General features: G+C 29.5%; 1 protein-coding gene across 3 annotated transcripts in view; it reads left to right on the top strand.

Moving 5' to 3' along the window:
• LOC131853156 (uncharacterized) overlaps positions 1–19,643 on the top strand; it is a 97,588-nt gene that overhangs the window by 63,684 nt on the left and 14,261 nt on the right. For all 3 annotated transcript variants that reach the window (XM_059203980.1, XM_059203979.1, XM_059203978.1), the window contains exon 3: positions 12,711–12,946. In XM_059203980.1, the coding sequence (XP_059059963.1) occupies positions 12,711–12,946 (236 nt within the window). The remainder of the gene's footprint in view (positions 1–12,710; positions 12,947–19,643) is intronic.

The following is a 19,643-nucleotide window of genomic DNA, read 5'->3' as shown; positions in this document are numbered from 1 at the left end:
TTACATCACCATAGCATGACATACCGTAACAACAAACAGGTCAACCATAATTTTCGAATGAAATTGTAATATAAACCAATCTTTATCTTTTTGATGCGGAAAAAACTCAATTTTTCCATTGAATACCCAAAAAAGTGGATTCACATATGTCAGCGCATAATGTATGCAGATTTTATTTCCAAGTGTAATGATGAAACCATTGCCTATTTCCATAAAATTATTATTCATGACTCCCTAAAATATGTTCATGCGAATACGAAACAGGAAAAGTTATATTAACTTGGAGAAGTTAGATTAACGCTTATCCAAACATCTAGGTTGGATGTTTTTACAGAGTCGTCGGAAATAAAACCCCTGCTCAGTGGTTGCATTATTGAAAGATCCATCTGAAATGTCAGTGAAATATGTTACAAGCTCAAATAGAACATACGATCTTGTTAATTTTTCTCATATACTTATATTGTAATGTTATGTATAGTAAATACGTATTATTACAACATATATGAAAAAAATTACAGAAATATTTTATGTATTTATATTAATACAATAACTAAACTAGTTATTGTATTTTGTTACGCATTTCGATTCAAAACATTATATCCATAAGTCTGAATTTACAGACGGTCAGCTAGAGTAAAAGAATATTTTGTGGTATAATGTCGAATAATTAGTAGGAGTATGTATTTACAAGTACACAAATTTTATATATTTCTAAAATTTGTTATTATTTTTTTAGGATGGTATTCAATGGATGAAATACGTTTGCATCTACAAGAGATAGTATAAGTTTATATTTTAGATATTTTGTAATATTTTTTCATGCAACAGAAACCGTAATTAATGCATATATTGTTTTGTGTTCGACAAGTTTGTTAAGAAACAGCGGCTGCATTTTCGATCAATATGTTTTCGATGAGGATCAATAAATTGCTTTAGTAGGTATCAAAATAATAAAAAGGATCATATTCTTCTCCACATTTTAATCATGTCAAAAAAATGCAAAATTATGTTTCTTTCAGGGCAAAATAGTCTAATTAAAACTATTTAATTTATTTTTAAATCGCATTATTAGAAATGAAATATATTTAGTAGTGTACTTTGTTATAATTTGTACCTAATAACCCACACCAAAATACAACGCAATGATCATACAAGTAAAATATTTATTATGTAAATAATATTATTATTTGAAATTATATTGTGAATTCAAACACTGTAACATATTATAATGAGATACTATTGAAATAATGACAATGCTGTTCTTCGGAATATTATAGCTTTGAAATTTGAGTCCTCATTACCTCAAGCAAAATATACCCTTCCTGTTTTTTCTTGTTATGTTTGCATTGATTTTCTTTGTTATATTGTTTTCTATTATTGGTACATTGCATATTTTATTAATAGGCTTTTTCTTCTTGTTCATCTAAGGAGATAGGCAGAGATAATGAAATGATATTACATGATGGATGGATGGAAAGTTAAAAGGTTTACGTAATTAAAGGTTGCTAACGGAACACCAACGGAAAATTAAGTAATTTCAATAATAATATAATTTCCACCAGATGACCTCTCATAGATAATAAATTGCTATCACTTGTGCTCATTACTAAGAATCCCTTTCTACAGTTACCAGATATTGTACAGTAGTTGCTTGTTGGTTGTTTTCGCTTTAGAGGCTGCTACTCTTTCGAGTGATTTGAAGAGCGTTTGAGTCAAATACCTCTTGTATTTGACTGTAGTTCAATCAAATCGACCACGTATGTTTTCTAATCAGAACTGCCACTTTCACTTTCTGCTATATCTTTTGCCAGCAATATTTATTTGAGAAATGGAAAATATATGTACCAGTATTAACTGCTTAATACAACCACTATTATTCACAGATTGATCGTACAACAAAAACTACTAAAAATATATTTACTTATAAGCAGTCTCGGATGTTGTGTCGTATCTTCAGTGAAGTAACTTCCAAATATTTTCAATCAATCTGGAAAGATGTTATTTCTGGAAGATGGAAAATAATGCAACGATAATTTTTACCAACTATATCTTTAACCAATTTTTAACAATAGAACTATTAAGGACTAGATAGACTAGACTAATAGACTTTTAAAAATATAATTGTTGCCGATTTACCTATTTTGTATGATTCTGTAATGTAGAAAATACTCTTAAACTAAGTTTCCATTCTACTGTTTCTATTATAATATTGTAGAATTCATTTTCAATAACTCGTTCACGCAAAGCTAACTTCAAACACGTAACAAAATTAAACGGAAAGAAAAACAATTGGAATTCCTAAAGCGGCTTTCATTTTAGCAATCTTCTTAGAAGCAATTATGTTTATAGCAATACTGCATTAATATTTAAAACTGATTTAGCTAGTCTAGACTAGAATATTGTTACATTAGAACTACAATACTATTATTAATATAGATATAGAATACGTTCTACTAACTACAGTAGTTGTTACAAGACAGTGGGAAATTTTAGTATGTCTACTTGTAGACGAAAATTAACTTCGGAACCATTGCATCAATTTGAATAAATCTTTTAGTTCTTGATGGTATATAGAACGTCATTCATTCAAGAACCGTACTGTTGTTTTTCATACAATTTATTCCAATTTTCGGTCATTTTCTTAAAATCTTTATACAATAACGACTCTACTCGACTCGACTTTTTTTTCGATGTTGCTTAATGTAAGTATGTCTTGGTTTTCGCATTCTCTCAAATTACTATACATGGAAGAAATTACGTTCTTGTAATAGTTCTATTAGTTGGCGAGTGTAAAAAAAGAAATGGTAACTAAGTGGTAACCCACACGCAAATAGGCAACGGCAACTTCTTACAAAATAACTGCCTCAAAAATGGAACAGCAGTGGATAAACACTGGTTGCTTAGGACTGATTTTAATGTTATTTTCTTTTATTGTAATTCTTTTTTTTGCAATGGCAAAGAAGCTTACTCACTAATGGTAAGTGTTAACTATGTCATAATATAACTCTCTCGGCGATATACATGAACGGCACTGCGAACATCGTATTTAAGTCAATTGTTACTACTATTGTCGCATTAGTATGTACAATTTAAAAACTTGTGAATTCGACAATAAATTGAACTTGGATACAACTTAATATTTCATCTCGGGGGATACTTACCTTGGCTGCTTATTTACGACTTCTGAACATCAGCCGTCGGGTGGTCCCCAGATACATACATGTCTACGTGGCGGAAGATATTCCCTTTTCAACGGAACTAACCTAACATTTCACTCTTCCTACAAATTATGAGCAATATTCATAACTGAGGGTTTATAGTGTCCCACACTAGCCTTTATTTTGCAGTACATCCTTTATCATTAAGATTAACAGGAAAGTTGTGACGTATACGGTTGTCGTAAAATTTGATAATTTTCGTGTTATTAATATTATACAAATTTGTTGTTGTATTCCATATGTGACCATACTTTGTAGTTTGATATCCAATGTACTTTTACTATGATTATATACTCGTATATTACATATTGTATAGAATATATATTACTATAGTAGTATAGATAAAATTTAAAGTTATGTCAGAAAATCATTGCTTTTGATAGTATTAAACAAGGGATGTCTCTTGAGAATATAAAATCAAAGGATCCATTAAATAGGTCAAAGGTTATATTATGTTAACAGTGCTAACATTTTCCTTTTATCAGTATAATTAAATGTAGACTCTACTTACTTTATATTACGAAAATATTGGAATTATATTACGTTACGAAAATATTAATTAATTAAAGAAACCATTAGAAAGCTTTAGCCCGCCAAAGAGTCGGTTTAGTCCACAAAAGGATTTGATAAATTTGAGCCTCAAATTCATGGCCTTATGATAAATCAGAACTGAATTTATTCAGTGATAAAATAGGAGGCCTTCTTTTATGATTAAATAATTACAAATCAAATTCTTGATAAAATCTTAAATATATAAATTAACATCATAATAAGGTTTTTATTATGATGTTAATTTATAAAGATTTTAATACTGTGATTAGTGTTATTTAAATAAAAATATTGAAATACAATTTAATTTTAATTTATTCTAAACTTATTAAGCGTGATTTTAAAATTGACATTTATTTTATGGAATTGCAATGGCAAACAAGTGAACATTCTACCGGATTCTAAGTGGTAAGCATCGCCTATATACTGCACTACGTCATCACATTATCACATGATGCCTTGCCATTCTCGAGGATTAATATGTTATATCTCCAAATCCTATAATTTCACTGCCTTATTTTACCTCCATACCTAAAGACTTCTCACAAAGCAAACAACTTGGCTGTGATAGGTTACGTAATGGCATGCAAACGAATTTTAGGAAATTCTCCCTCGGTATAAACGGTTTATTTATAATTTCATAGTATATTGTATTTATTACAATATTAATATCACATAAGATTTGATCAAAATAAAAAGAACCATTAAATAGATTGTGTACATTATTTTATTAGGATGTAGTCTCCACATCTTTCTTTCCTATCAAGATTTATTGCCATTTACACTCTACTTAATTGTTTGCCTGTATGCTGTACTGAATTGCACATTAGATCTAGACATCTCAAACCAGGCTCATAACTTTGAACGATAGGAACATCAAAGAATTCTGGAGCCACCAACTGTGCCATTTAGAAAAACAAATTCCGCCTTATCTAACCAAAAGCAACCATGGACAACGTAATCTAACTTGTGTATTACGTATATAGTGCTTTCTTTCGCCACAATTTGGCTCGCTATCGCCGCCGAGGCATTTCTGTTGAGATTTATAGCAATGACTCTTTCACTAATATTGTTTACTTCGGTAATGGTCAGTTTTATTGCTATCCGTTGGTTGCTTTTATTTGATTCGAATCTAACATATGGAATAGTATGAAGGATTGAATTGGAGTGTTAAATTGAGTGTATCTTAGTAAATACACTACAGTTTCAAAACATTCTGTCCATTATTTAAGATAATATTATTTAAACACATTGTTTTATTTCTATTTGTTTAACCAGTTCAAAAACTAACATTTAAGTAGTCCAGGAATGAGTATTTAATTTTTGTTCTCACTTAAAAAACTACATCATTAAAGATAATTTGAAACTATTCTACTTTCTCCGTGAGGTAAACTTAAAAAAATTTTAACGTAATATAAAGTTTCTTTTAAATTATGCTAAATCGAAAATCTCTAGTTTATGGTTCTAAATTAAGGAAATGAAATGAAATCTAACAGAAATAATGAAACCAGCAGGCTTACTCTTGAACTCAATAACGATGGTAATCTAATCAGTTTTTGTGATTATTGTTTAATATATATTATATAATTGTGGGATAGTTCATTCAATGACCACACTACAAAATTGTTCTAAGTATAAAATTTTTGAGAATAACGATGGAAATGCCACAATCGATAAATGTCGATAGAATATTTATTTTTCAAAAGATGAACAAAAGTTGGACTCTACTAGAATAAGTGCTGGTTTTTATGTAAAATCAGGTTATATACACAGTTTCGTTTCTATATGATTAATTTGTAATAATTTTTTATTCAACTATACTATAGCTTGTATTAAAAGTACATTTTATTTTTATATCAAATTCAGCATATAAAAAAAACAATCGATACAATACGACTCGCATTTAACAATCTCCGCAACAAAGAACAGCCCGACATAAATGCTGCTACATTTCCTATATTTTATTGGTTTCACAGGCATATACTTCCTAATATAGTTGAGATATTTTCACATTGAACGTTGCTTGTAAAAATATGTTAGGGTTTCCGCTATAAAATTTCCCTTCCCAACCCTTCCCTGTTGTTCGGCGTTCGTGTTTTGTTCCATTCGATCCCTCCTATGCCGCCATTTTGTGATATTCAATACCGCCGACAATAACAACGCCCTGCGGCCTTCTACTTTATTATCATGTATGTTATTAGCGTCGAGCAAAGGGAAAGTGGTAACTATCGGAGAAAAATCTGGAACAAGATTTTTTCTTCTTAACGTTGTTGGCAGCAATGACGTTTGTCTATGATACGTACTTTGAATTGTATATTTACATTAAACTGTTTTCTCTATTTACTCCATACCTCGTCAGGTAATTGAATATTATGCACATAAAGTAATATCTGATTGATTACTTTTAGAGTAGTGTACTTTAATTTTAAATTAACATCTACACTTACTTAAAACTTAAATAATTAAGTTATATAATATTTGCTTAAGTTAACACTGTGATTAATTAATATTAGTATGTAAAGTAAGTTTTGTATATGACTATATATATGAATATAATAATTTGATTCTTATTATTCATGATTTGTTAATTACGATTATGCACTGATTGAAAATTTTATAAGAAAATAAAAAATTAAAAAACAATAACAAATAATTAATCAGTATCCATTAAAAATATAACTTGTTATTTAAACAGGGAATTTACTTACAGTTCAGTATTACATATGTACATCAATACAGTTCGACTATAATCTAAACAAACATATATAAAATAATATAAAATTCCAGCTGCACAACTCGTAGTTACAAAAACTTTCTTGTGTTCTAAATAGGTTACCTGTCTATTGGAATAATGGCCCGCTTGAAAAGACTTAAGATGGGCCATAAATATTACCCACCCAGATTAGTGAAAATCACGCTAGCATGCTACTATTTATTTCTTTTATGACCTGAAGAACTGAAGAAGTATAGTCGTTAAACAGAAGATAAAAGAATAAAATTATGTAATAGTAAATAGTAATTGTGAATTTAATTACCGAAATTAGTAGTAACTACTATTAAGCAAGAGAATTTGAGAGCTTCGCATAGCATGGCGTGGTCTAGTGGTTTATTAACTCTAACTTACAAAGTCGTCAGTTCAATTATATTAATTTTGAACTGACTCTATAGTTAAGGAACGAATAACAATGACAAAAAAATAATTGTAAGGGACGGAGTAAGACTCACTCTTTACCACGTTGGTATACAGTGTAATGTGGACGGACATGTCAGTTTAGTGTCAGTTTCATTGTCGTTCAGCATGACTTCGACAATTGATAATGTCCCTGATTTCCCCATCGCGAAGAACAGTGGTATCTTTAAATTTATTTTAAAACAAAATTAAGTTTGTTTCTTGATGAATCAAGATTCTGAAATCACAACAACAAAAGAAAGTTACAGCAAGAAGTAAGCTGCTGGGAACGTTAATACAACATCATTAAATATTGACGCCACGTTTTTTGTAATATTTACAGAATAATTAACTTAAAACATGTCAAATTCTTTCAATGCTTTATGAGAGAAACTACCTTTTATTTATCTAATATGACATATATTCCATTTTAGTTACAATGTTACATTTAATACTTTTGGTTTCATGAAAAACCGACGAACTAGGACAAAGATATATTCTTAGACTGATATTGTATAATTTAATGAAACAGAAAACGACTCAGTTCTATTTTTAAATGCGGTGCACAATCAAAAATTTGGAGTGCAGCCAAGAACGATTAACATACAAAAAATAGACAAAGTAGTTAATATTTCAATTTCTTTTAATAAAACCGAAGTATGTAATAACAAAATTCTAATTTCTGACTTCTGTTTATTTAAGTAAGTATTAGAAATATTTAATAACTACTAATAAAGTAGTATAATGTAAGTGTTTAGGTTTCATGTATGCAGATGAGATAACAATCAATACTATTTAACCGTTTCCTGTTTCCAGATTCTTGTTACTTCTTTTTTAAGTAGTATTATTACTCTGATTAACTAAAATAGAAAACACGTATATTAAATTTTCAATATATTATATTAATATATATATTATGTATTTAACATTATATTTCGCGATATTTACAATTAACAACTATTATTGTCAGTACATGTACTTAGATGACCCCTACTCGAAATAAACGACAAAATATTTTTCTACAGTATAGCTGAACATTTGTGCGAAGAGCGATGTCGGTGCAAATATTTCGCGCCTTTATATAAAATAATACACATTGAAGAAAAAAGTAATATTTACTTGGGTACGATAAAAAATAGCTAGTTACGCCATTAGTTTGGTAAATGTTTCTTAGAGACCTAAGTAGCGAGAGCACTTGGAAAATATGGCATCGGCTAAAACAAAACAAATATTATATTTGGTTGGGCACTACAAACGTACGCGACGACCTTCAGTGTTACTCATATAACATTGTATCAAATTACAAAGCACACACATTATTTTAATGCAGTAAGTTTTTTTTGGGATTTCTTTTATCAAAAAGTTTATAGACATTATCTTAAGATTAAGTAGAGTTCATTTAGAAATAAGTATTATTGTCTATGAAATATAACAATAAGAAATTAAATATGCTTCAAATAGTACATAATTTTTTTTCGTTTTTAAGTTTTTAAGTTTTTGATGTTAAATGTTTCTTATCAAAATAGTGTAATTTAAGTTAATCTGAATAAAGGCTATAATAATTATTATTGTTAATGTCTATACTGTAAGTTTCAAAAATATATTTTTATTTAATAGTATTATAAATCAAATTTAGTAATAGTATTTGTTGAGATTTTGAAAGTTCTTCTAAAGTGAAGTAGATAAAACGTAGAGACAGTTTCTTAAAAAATCTCGTGCATACCAAGTGACAACAAATGTTTTCTATGAATAAAATTATTTTGATATTGAGATTTACCATGGACTTCTACTAACGAATTGTGAGCAGTTGACTTCAATATATGCAATGTAATTTGCATTTATCAGCAACAATGTGAAATTGGAATAATTTCGTTCATTCCGTGTATAAAATTACGACATTTATGTAACAACAAGAATTAATGTATAGGATAAAAAATTGTTATAAAAACATAATTTGCCAAGCAAATTACATAAATAATATTTCATTTACTTTCTGTCATTATTTTATTTAAAAAAATGAAGGCAGAGCGAAAATGAGAATTAATAAAACAACGCAATTTCACGGTGTCACTCCCGCACGACCTTCGCCCAATATAATTATGAATAATAAAAATGTCTACAAAAATAAAATGTCCAAGGCAGACAATATTCGAATAAAAAATGTATAATGACAGTGTTGAATGGAAAATAGCATTATTTGATTGTATAATTGAGACATGCGTAAAAATGTATATATTGATCGGTTTATCCGTGAACATTAAAAACATTATTGAAAACACGGGATAGTAATATAATGATGCAAGTTGAGACGATGTATGTACATATAGTAACATTTTAGAATTTACTGACACAAACAAAGAAATATACAATTGGCGAGCATAATGCCATAGTGCATTCTCTACCAGCTAACCATTGGTTAAAAACAGAAAGCTGTTGAAGGGCAGTAATGGAAAAGGCATACTTTTGGTATTTACATAACCTAGCATTTTAATAATTTACATTATAATGTTAATCTGCTATACTAAATAACATCACTTATATGTATACAGATGTGATAGGGTTTGCACAGTGCTTGGTATTCGATATTTAGATTGTCTTACTAGTTTTAATTAATTGCAAGTTCTTCTAAAGTGAAGTAGATAAAATGTAGAATTGCTAATACGATGATCTTCAAGGATCTATAATAAATATAGTGTGCCTGTAGTGTCACTGTCATATTTCACATTCCCATTTTCACATTTTATAAACAGTACTAACACAGCTTACAAAGGATGCTCATTGTTGGCAAAAATAGTAAAGATATCTGTATCCACGCAGGCGACTTTGCATAAAGACTACCTAGGTATCTCATCCTCAATGATTAAATTCACTTTTAACTGGACAGTAGATTTAAAATAATAATATTAAATATTGACAGCCATAAGTGTTAATGTATCGTACACGAATATTTCATTTTGAGTTTTCTCTTTGCGATGCGATAATTAAATTCATGGTTATCAATAATAATAAATAATTATTGTTGTTAATCTATACATAAATAAAATTGGAGTGTCTGTTTGTAATATTGAAATAACCGTTTTTTACTACATACATATGAATATAAATACGGTACATACACCAAAAAACATTTTTTAGAATTTTTGTCTATCTATCTGTTTATTCCGGCTAATTTCTGAAATGTCTACACCGATTTTGACGGGACTTTTTTGGCAGGAAGCTGATGTAATAAGGAGTAACTTAGGCAATATTTATTTTAGAAAAATAAAGTTAAATTCCACGCGGACGAAGTCGTGGGAACACCTAGTAAAAAATAAATTCCACTGATGTGCAGCGAAGTTCTGATAATTATTTCCATCCGCTGTGAAATGCCCCTCGAAGTTTATAATAATCTATAACAGTAAAAGAATTATAACGTAACAAGAAGCGACAATTATTATAACATTCCTTTGTAAGTATTCGATTAAAAAGTCAACGACAAATAGACAAAACTTTTAAGTGTCTACTTTAGATTTTTATTAGTTAAGTTCTCTAACTTAATCTTGTTACACACCAATTATTTTAGAATCTATAAACTGGTACTTATTACTTATATGGACATATTATAAAATAAGTTATGAAGATGTCTGTAATATCACACAACATGTGCAATATCATATTTAAGAATACCGAAACATTTTTGATTTCCATGTTAGATTTGTTAAAAGTTATCACTTTTTCTTATTTATTCTAATATCACTAACCTTCGTTTGGAGAAATATCGCTAACATATAACAATATTTAAATAGTCACGAAAGTAAATTTTCCAGTTTCTTTATTAATTATTACTCCTATCGTGACGTTTCTAACATTTGGAGGACGATGTAGTCTCTCATGTATTTCACTCTATCATAGTATTCGGGTCAAGTGAACAAAGTCACGAGAATAAGCTAGTAATATCCAAAAAGTAGTCTAAATATTATTTTCTAAACTTTCATTACTTCATTTTGTACTAAGTAATTTACATAGTTGATTGACGGTAATTTTAAATTCAAATTTTCTATAATGAAATAAGTAACAATGTAGGTAAATATTTTAGTGAGTCCAAACTGTGATAATAGTTCTAAATTAGTTCAGATATTTATAGGTGAACATTGACTGATCACACTACTGGATATAGCTACTCGTACTAAAGATCAGCCTCTCCCAGTAAACCTATATCGGCGTGTTCATGTAGGCAGCATGACGTCACGCGGGCTCTGAAGTGATGTTCACTTACACGTGATTGGTTTTACGAAGTTTCCACGCGAACGGACTGGTATAATAAAGTTAGCGTGTTAATCCATACGGGTATAGCGGCATGTTAAATTTGGGTAGACATTCATACCCATTTTTAAAATGTAAAACCTCATACATGTAAATATAATGAATATTGTCATTTTTTTCCAAAGTCGAGTCGCAAATTGGATATAGAAACAATAACGGTCGGAATTTGATCACTATTAATTTATTTATCAGAAGATTCTGTCAGAGGTCAAGTTTCCACACTGAACATTAGTGGTCTAACACATGCTAATTGTAGCGGAATTAAACTAAATACTATAAATCTATTAAGTAGTGAAATGAACTTCCGCAAAATAGCACCTAATTCGATTAAAAAGGTATATATACCTATATAGGCCACGGTTACCACTTCCCATTAGAATATGACACTAACTTATTTTGCAATTCTATTTAAATTAAAAACTTACAAGTATATTTTTCAAACTTTAAACTGCCATTGAAACGACGTGAAGAATTTACAAAGTGTTGAAATTTTTATACAGACGAATCAATTTTCCAAAACCAAATTCATCTGTTTTTCGCTTATTTCTGTATTCGTATCTAAGATATGTGCCAATTACAGATTTTCATTGACAGTAATAGTACATTGTCGTGCCTCAATAATAGGACCGGAAAACAGTTATAGGAACTTTGTTGTAAGACAATGTAACTCAATTTAGTTAAGGTTCGCTCGATTTATCTCGATGAATACTTGGCTGACAGATATAGATCTGTACTTGAAGAATACTTCAAGGTTTTTTTTTACTATTTTAAACTGTGAGTACATTATGTAGCCACTACTTTAATTTAGAAATAAGGATGACATAATTTTACTAAGATTTGTAAGTAAAAGAACTTGATGGTTTACTATCACTACTCAATCAAAGGATTCTAGTTCAAATCTGGCCAAAACCAAAAATCCTGTCAATATACATACATATAGACTAACAGATTCTTTGGTGACGGGAATAGATACTTACGCAGATCAAATTTCAATCAGAGACTGCGGTAGCCTTATTCCCCACTACTTGAAATTCAAATTTGCTCACCGAAATGTTGGCATGTCAAGTGTTGCGTTCATGGTGACATCTTCCTGACTTGACAACTCATTTGACTACCCTCATAGTATAACAGTATTTTACTATACTAGCGGTACCCGCGGTTTCACCCGCGTAAAATTTATAGCCCATGTGTTGTTCTAATATATGACATATATTACAGGAAAGTTTCATTGTAATCCGATCAGTACTTCATCTGCATCTCACATGATATTTATCATCATATTTCGCCGAATTTACATAATATCTATTTAAATTATAGCCTATGTGTTATTCTGATGTATAAGTTTCATTTCCGTAAAGTTTTATCAAAATCCGTTCGGTACTTTTTGCGTGAAAGAGTAACAAAAGTTCATCCATACTCAAAAATTTTTGTTTTTAAAATATTAGTAAGATAACAATTTTCTTTTCTTACAGTGTCATCAGCCCAACGAGAGCTTGGCAAAGGAACACCAACCAATGCCTCAGTGACGGTGGCCCCAGCCGGTTCAGCGGATAATGCTATTCGGTCAGGGGCAGCCCCCGCGGATGCTCCGCGGCCTACACCTCGAACAGGGCCGTACTTCGACCTTGTGGCATCTAAGAATGTTACAGCTCTCCTTGGCAAAACGGCATATTTGAATTGCCGAGTCAAGAACTTAGGAAATAAAACTGTGAGTAGCTTTAAATTATCCCAGTAATATCCTTTTTCGACATTTTTTTATATAATATGATTGACCAATAAGCTAATGAATCTGTAATGCATTTAATACCACTAATGCGTTGACATTCTGGAGGCCTAAAATTTCATGTTCTTATCTGTAAATTCACTGCCTTGTTTCACCTTTTAACAAAAAATACACCTTACAAAGCAAGCAGCTTGATGATTGAAATATTTGTTTATGAGATGAGGTACCTACGCAAATGACTTTTTGAAATATTTGTAGGTTTCATAGATTTATCTATATTTTTACGCACTTATTAGATTTAACATTATACAAAGATATGTATAGAGTTTAGATATATTTAGATACGACAATCTATATCAATGTCGTAGATGATAAAAAGGTATGACTTAACCTTTGTATTTCAAAGCAAAACCTTCAGTCATATCTATTTTTAACTACTTTCCTTTCATGTAATATTATCTCTTAAAATTTATTCGTACTTTGAGGTATTATGGACTTTTTGTGAACAAATCTTTGTGGTATATAATTATTATGGAAGCAGAAATAGCTTGAAAGTTTATATATAATATTTTTTTAATTATTTTTCCATTTTACTATGTTAGCTTTTGTAGTTAACATGTGTTTTAGACAACGTATTTTTGTATTTATATATGTATTTTTTTATAACCTCTTTATTATTACCTGTTGAGCGGATCTTACACTGCCATAATATATTGTTATTATATAGACGGACGGACAGTCAAACTGACGTGTAAATATTGCAGTATTACAAAGTTTTAGTTTCATTGGCTTGGGTGCGGAACTATAAAAAACATCACGTAACCTAATTGGACGACAATATAAAAGAATGGTAGATGCAACATTGTTCGGCATATACAGTGTGCAAATAAACTGCAAATGCTTATTATTATTTATTACTTCACAACGTCTAGGTCATTAAGGTTTACTACCTTAAATTACGTACATCCAGAGATACCAACCGCCCTAGAATCACTACATAAGTCTGAGATTTATGATCATCGGCACATGGAAGAACATTTTCATTCTTGTACAAATTTCTACAAGATTTTAACCAACGAAATTTTTTACGACGGACTTCACGAGAGATTTCATCTGTTCTATGAAATATAGGTATATCAAGTGTTGCGTTCTCCACCACTATGTCAGTTGGCAATGCCTCTGGCTATCCTATCTCGGAAACAGTCGTGATTATATGTACTTTAGAGAAATTAATGAGGTCTATTGTAGTCAGAAATGCGAGGTTATGAATATGCAAGAGTCATGTAAGGAGAGGCTACCTGAATAAGCCGTGCCCATACGCACTGACCTATATTCAAGCTATTCTTAACTGAAAATGTTATCACATTCATATGACTGTGATAGCAGTTTTATTATATATATATATTATATTATTCCTATATTATATAGGAATAATATAATATATATATATATATATATGAATATTACTTTATTAATGTTGAATAAATAGCATTGTTTTGCAATATAAATTGATGTCGCTATAAAACAATAGGGTTTGAAGGGTGAAAATTTAGGCTTGTATGTATTTTAATGCCACATTATAAAAATATAAAATAAAATTGTCCAAAGTTAGGGGTGGACAAGCCTTATCACTTAGGTATAAGAAAAATGGATAATAGCCGATTCTCAGAGCTGCTGACTACGTATATAAAATTTGATAAAAATCGAAAATGATACGAGAATAATTTATATAAGATGTATACAATACAGAAAAGAAACATGTGACATCTTGTCATATTATATATATATAAAAATATATGTATTTTATTTATAAAGGTAAAGACAAATTCGTATTTCATTGAGGGCCATGTTTTAAAGTTATAATGACTTTGGCGCGTATTTACTTTTAGGTTAGCTGCTCCCTATGGATAACAAGATAAAGTTGTTGAACCTGAAACTAAAGCCCTAATTAGACTTAGAACTTCTTTTAATTACTTAATAGTGTTACATCTACTTAGTTTTCTATATATATATATATTCATCATTTTTATATGCATGACCATCAAGATGATGATGAATAAAAATGCTAGCTACGAACGTAATATAATATATAATATTTTTTCCTTTCATCTGCATAAAAATACGTGTATACATTCCAGTAATTGCGATCACGCAAGGAGCATTCCACCGTTTATAAGTTATTTTGCCTCTGTTATTACTGTCGGTCTTGTTTTCCTTAGTTCGCAGCCTGTAATTATCTTTCGACGATATCCTTCATTTTGAAATAACAGAACTTCGGCCATCTTTGTTTTTATTACATTTTTGGTATACAAATTGTACGGTATTCAATAGTAGGGCTTTTCCTGTAAGACCTTCGCCGAAAGCCTTAGAGGACTAAAAACATTATTCTTTAGACTATGAAAAACATACTGTGTTATATTATGATTATATTAATACGTAAAGCAAAAAGTTAGTAAAACTTTTACGAAATTGCGCGAATGAAGGGTGTATGAAATTTTGCGCACTTATAGTTTATATAGACAATATTTTTTAAATCATACGTAAAAATATATGAAATCTATAAAAAAGCAATACACACATTACCATGTATTTTACACAAACATTACACATACGTTAATCAAGTTCAAATTTATAATTTAAATTAACTATGAATTTCGACCATTGGACGACCATGATAAAAATCTCTAACCTCATTTTTATCATTAGCAACTAAATTAGAATCAAGATGAATAATAAAATTAAAGAGAGTCTAACATGTGTCAAAAAGATTAGTAATAAAAGAATTGAAAGATTGTATTTAGAAATGAAAGTTTATTCCCAAACTATTACATAATGCAGATTCGGTTAATGCTTATTTTAGACTATGAAAACCTTGCATAGAAACGCAATAATGGTTACTGTTACAAACTATTTATATATTATTTTATAGTTTGTTTTTTTTCTCGTCTCGTTATTTTTACTGCACCTATTTATAAATCTATAAATAAAATATTAACATTAGGTATTCGAATACTTCTTCTATTTTATTTCTAATATTATATGACTGAATATTTCATTCAAAAGGAATCATTTTTATTTACTAATCCATAAAATTGTTCAAATTAATTACCGTTCAGAATAAAAGCTGAAGTCTGAAGCTGAAATGACGACGCCTAATTGATATAGATTGAAAGCGGTGTAAGCGTCCTTTTTTTAACAACGTAACGAAAAGTTTTACCGGTTTCAACGTTGGGAAATAAAACTAGTGTTTTAGTACTAGTATTGTTGTGATGGGGTTCTTCTGTCTTGAGATAGCATGTGAGATGTTAAATAATAAATAATATGTACGTTTGCAGTAGAATTGTATTGTCTTTTCTTATAATATTTTTTACAACAATGTCAATCTATATTTGACAACTAAACTATTATAAAATAGTAATCGGTGAGGAGGCAAGTATATTATTTAATTAACAACCTCTAACTATAGATAATCTGAACTATCATCGATTGTTGTTAATATTTTGCTTAAGGGTAGCTCAGAATGAATAAGCTAATTACTGACAGCAGAGTTAATTATACGCATTGTAATGTACTCCAAGTATTAATGTTAAGTGAATAATTTCGCTTTCAATATTCAACCTGTCAATTTAGATTTCATGTCAAAATCAATTGAACTTTGCTTAGGCTGATACTGTAACGCAAACTAACATACTATAGTATATAATATATGCGGACGTTGAACATAAGGACAGTGTCTACAAATTTACACACTACTGTATTATATTTTTACTACCTATATAGTTATTACATTATCTTTTCTGTTTTTATTGAAAATAACCATGAACAATCGACAATTATTTCTCGTATAAGAGCCACTATTAATATAAGAATTAAACAAAATAATATAAGTATAGCAGACGGTGAAATAATTTCAATTAAACTGGATTCTGTACTGCTCGACGCACTTGCTGCAAGCACTCGCTTTTATAATACAGATATGCGAGAGTTGAGTACACGCTAACACTAACGAGTCCCCCTTATTTCAACAGTCAACAAGCAACGTCCAATTTACGTAGGGGTGTACCACAAACTCCTCGCTTAAAATGAAACGTAACAATAGCACAATGCAACTTTAAAGTCCCTTTTGTGAGCTCAACTTTATAAATAAAAGTCTCATTAGACCGCGATGCCATATCTTTCGCATATATAACAGGACGGGCTAACGAGATAACTCTGTTTCTTTCTAGCTAGAGTAATGTGCGGGAAATGGAAGCTTAACAATAGAGGATACGTTAATTAATGTAATTGATTTCACAATTTATACGGTCACTGTTATTTAAGTTTGTAGTTATGCTATTATTTAAATAAAGATATGAAATTTTACTAGCTGTTACGACGACTTCGTATGCTTTTTTTTTTGAGAAAAATGATAGTCAATCTCTCTTCTTGTGATAGGTACAGACTATAGTCTAGTCAAGTTTTGTTACAATCCGTTCGCTATTTAGTTTAACTGTAATAGTCGATAGACATACAGACACACTTTCGAATTTATAACAGTATGGATGCCTTAAAGAAGTAGTTCTTTCTAATATCTAAGTCCCTTTCTAATATCTAAAGAGAAAGAACTTAACGATTATTATGCTTCTATTATGACTTGAAGTATTGTTTGGTTTTATAATTTTATGTTGTCATTTAAAAGAGTGCGTGTTACAAAATAACACGCAACTATTAAACAATTCTTAATAAAAAATAAAAGTAAGTACTTTGATTATGGAAGCACAAATGTTTGAACTAGTTATGCTAATGTTTCAGTTTTGAGCACACAAATACGCCATTAGTAGGCTCACATTTTCTCTATTGATTCTGCACTCGCTAATGAGATGTGCTGTCTGTGCATCTAATGTTTTGCTATTGAATATTTTGCAAAAGGTACTATTGTGTTGTGAATATTTAATATTTAATACTGATGATTGGTGGAGGAATATTATTATAATAGTGAAATAAAAAATGGTTAGAATTGATTGTACACTGAATTTAATAGTGACGTTAAGAAATATTCGAGAGAATATTATATTAAAAGAAATGTATAAAAAGAAAAATAAAACAACAAATGTTTCATGCATAACGTTCCATATTTGAATTTTATAAATGTATTATTTGACTTATTGCGATCACAACACAATGAAAATTGTACATTTTATAGTAATTAATTTTAATTGAAAATTACACCATTTACACGTGCATATTATGTACACATTAAGTGTTTTTTTTGTAGATAACTTCAAGCCTCTGTTTCCTTTACTTATACAAAAGTATATGAATATTTTTAGATAATAAAAATATTCATATACTTTTGTATAAGTTGACTATGACTCATTTTGAAACTTTACGAGTTGAGAGTCTATTCCTTTTTAAATTTTACTTACTATAGAAATTAAAATTGACTAGCTAGCTAAGAAGAACATTCTTACTTCATTCTCATAGTTTTCAGGAATTTACGCTATTTTAAAACTGTAAAACTAAAAAGATAGTAATTTCCCTGGGTGCAGAATTTTACATTAGTCTTCATTTAAAACAAATTTGAAATGAGGGTTTAAAATATTAGTAGATAGGTAGGTATAATAGTACTTAGTTTAAAAACATTCAAATAGGGATATTGGTGAATCTCATTATGTATGTATTGTATTTTGACCCCATCATGTCAACCTGTCTCTATACACTGCTGAATATTAGTCTTCCTAAATGCCTTCAATCGTGTTTAACTCTTCACCTTCTGCATCTGTTTTCTACATACGTCTAAATTATTTCAGCTGTGAGCTATGATAAAAAGTATCTCGTTAATTTATTTGCGTCAAAATTGTAATTCGATTGAAGCTAATAATTATTAATAACACTCATTGAATTACATATAAATAATTTTCTTTCTATTTCTTAGACAAACCTTAGCTTCGAAGAGTAACAGTAAGGACACTTCATTAGTTTATAAGATTATTTGTAAATCTAACAATATCTACTTAGAAACTATCTACACTGTACTTTTAAAGTAAATATCCAAATTCAATATCAACTTGAATCCGCCTGTAGTTCCGCTTCAAAGCTTTAATACTCTCGTAGTATTCGTAACAAAATGCCACGTTGAATATTACTAACAATTCACATCTCCCACGGACGAGCCAGCAAAGTTTTGATTGAATTTATAACAATTTCGATACCACAATTAAATTTGCAACGTTTGTTCTAAAACGTAATATTCTTGCCGTCTTTTATAAAACACCACGGTTAATGAATTATATTTCATAATCTGTAATGTCAAATAATGTTGTAATATAAATGCGAAAAGATAAGCAGGTTGAGTTTGTAACAATCTTCAAGTCCTATAAATTTACAGATTAAAAAAATGAATTTTAATGCATTAAGTGAAAAAAAACAAATTTGAAACAAATTTCTACTGAGTCTCCTGAGCAATATAGTAATAATACATGGATATCATCATATTAAGATTAAATCTCCTAAAAATTAATTAGTAAAAAAAAACATATAGTAGCGAAATTCCCCACCGAGCCACCTGGCTAGTATGGTAATAGTAGACTTACATTATTCCATTAAAATATGTAAGAACATATAGTTTGTAAAAATATACAAGTCGTAGAATTCTATAGAAAATAAAGTAATATTTTGATTTTGTATAATAAAGTCATTTCAA

This window comes from Achroia grisella, unplaced genomic scaffold (genome assembly GCF_030625045.1).
Source record: "Achroia grisella isolate CSIRO2021 unplaced genomic scaffold, CSIRO_AGI_Agris_v1 utg900, whole genome shotgun sequence".
NCBI classification, from domain to species: domain Eukaryota; kingdom Metazoa; phylum Arthropoda; class Insecta; order Lepidoptera; family Pyralidae; genus Achroia; species Achroia grisella.
The sequence above is the reverse complement of the archived record's forward strand: the minus strand, read 5'-3'. Positions and strand labels throughout refer to the sequence as shown.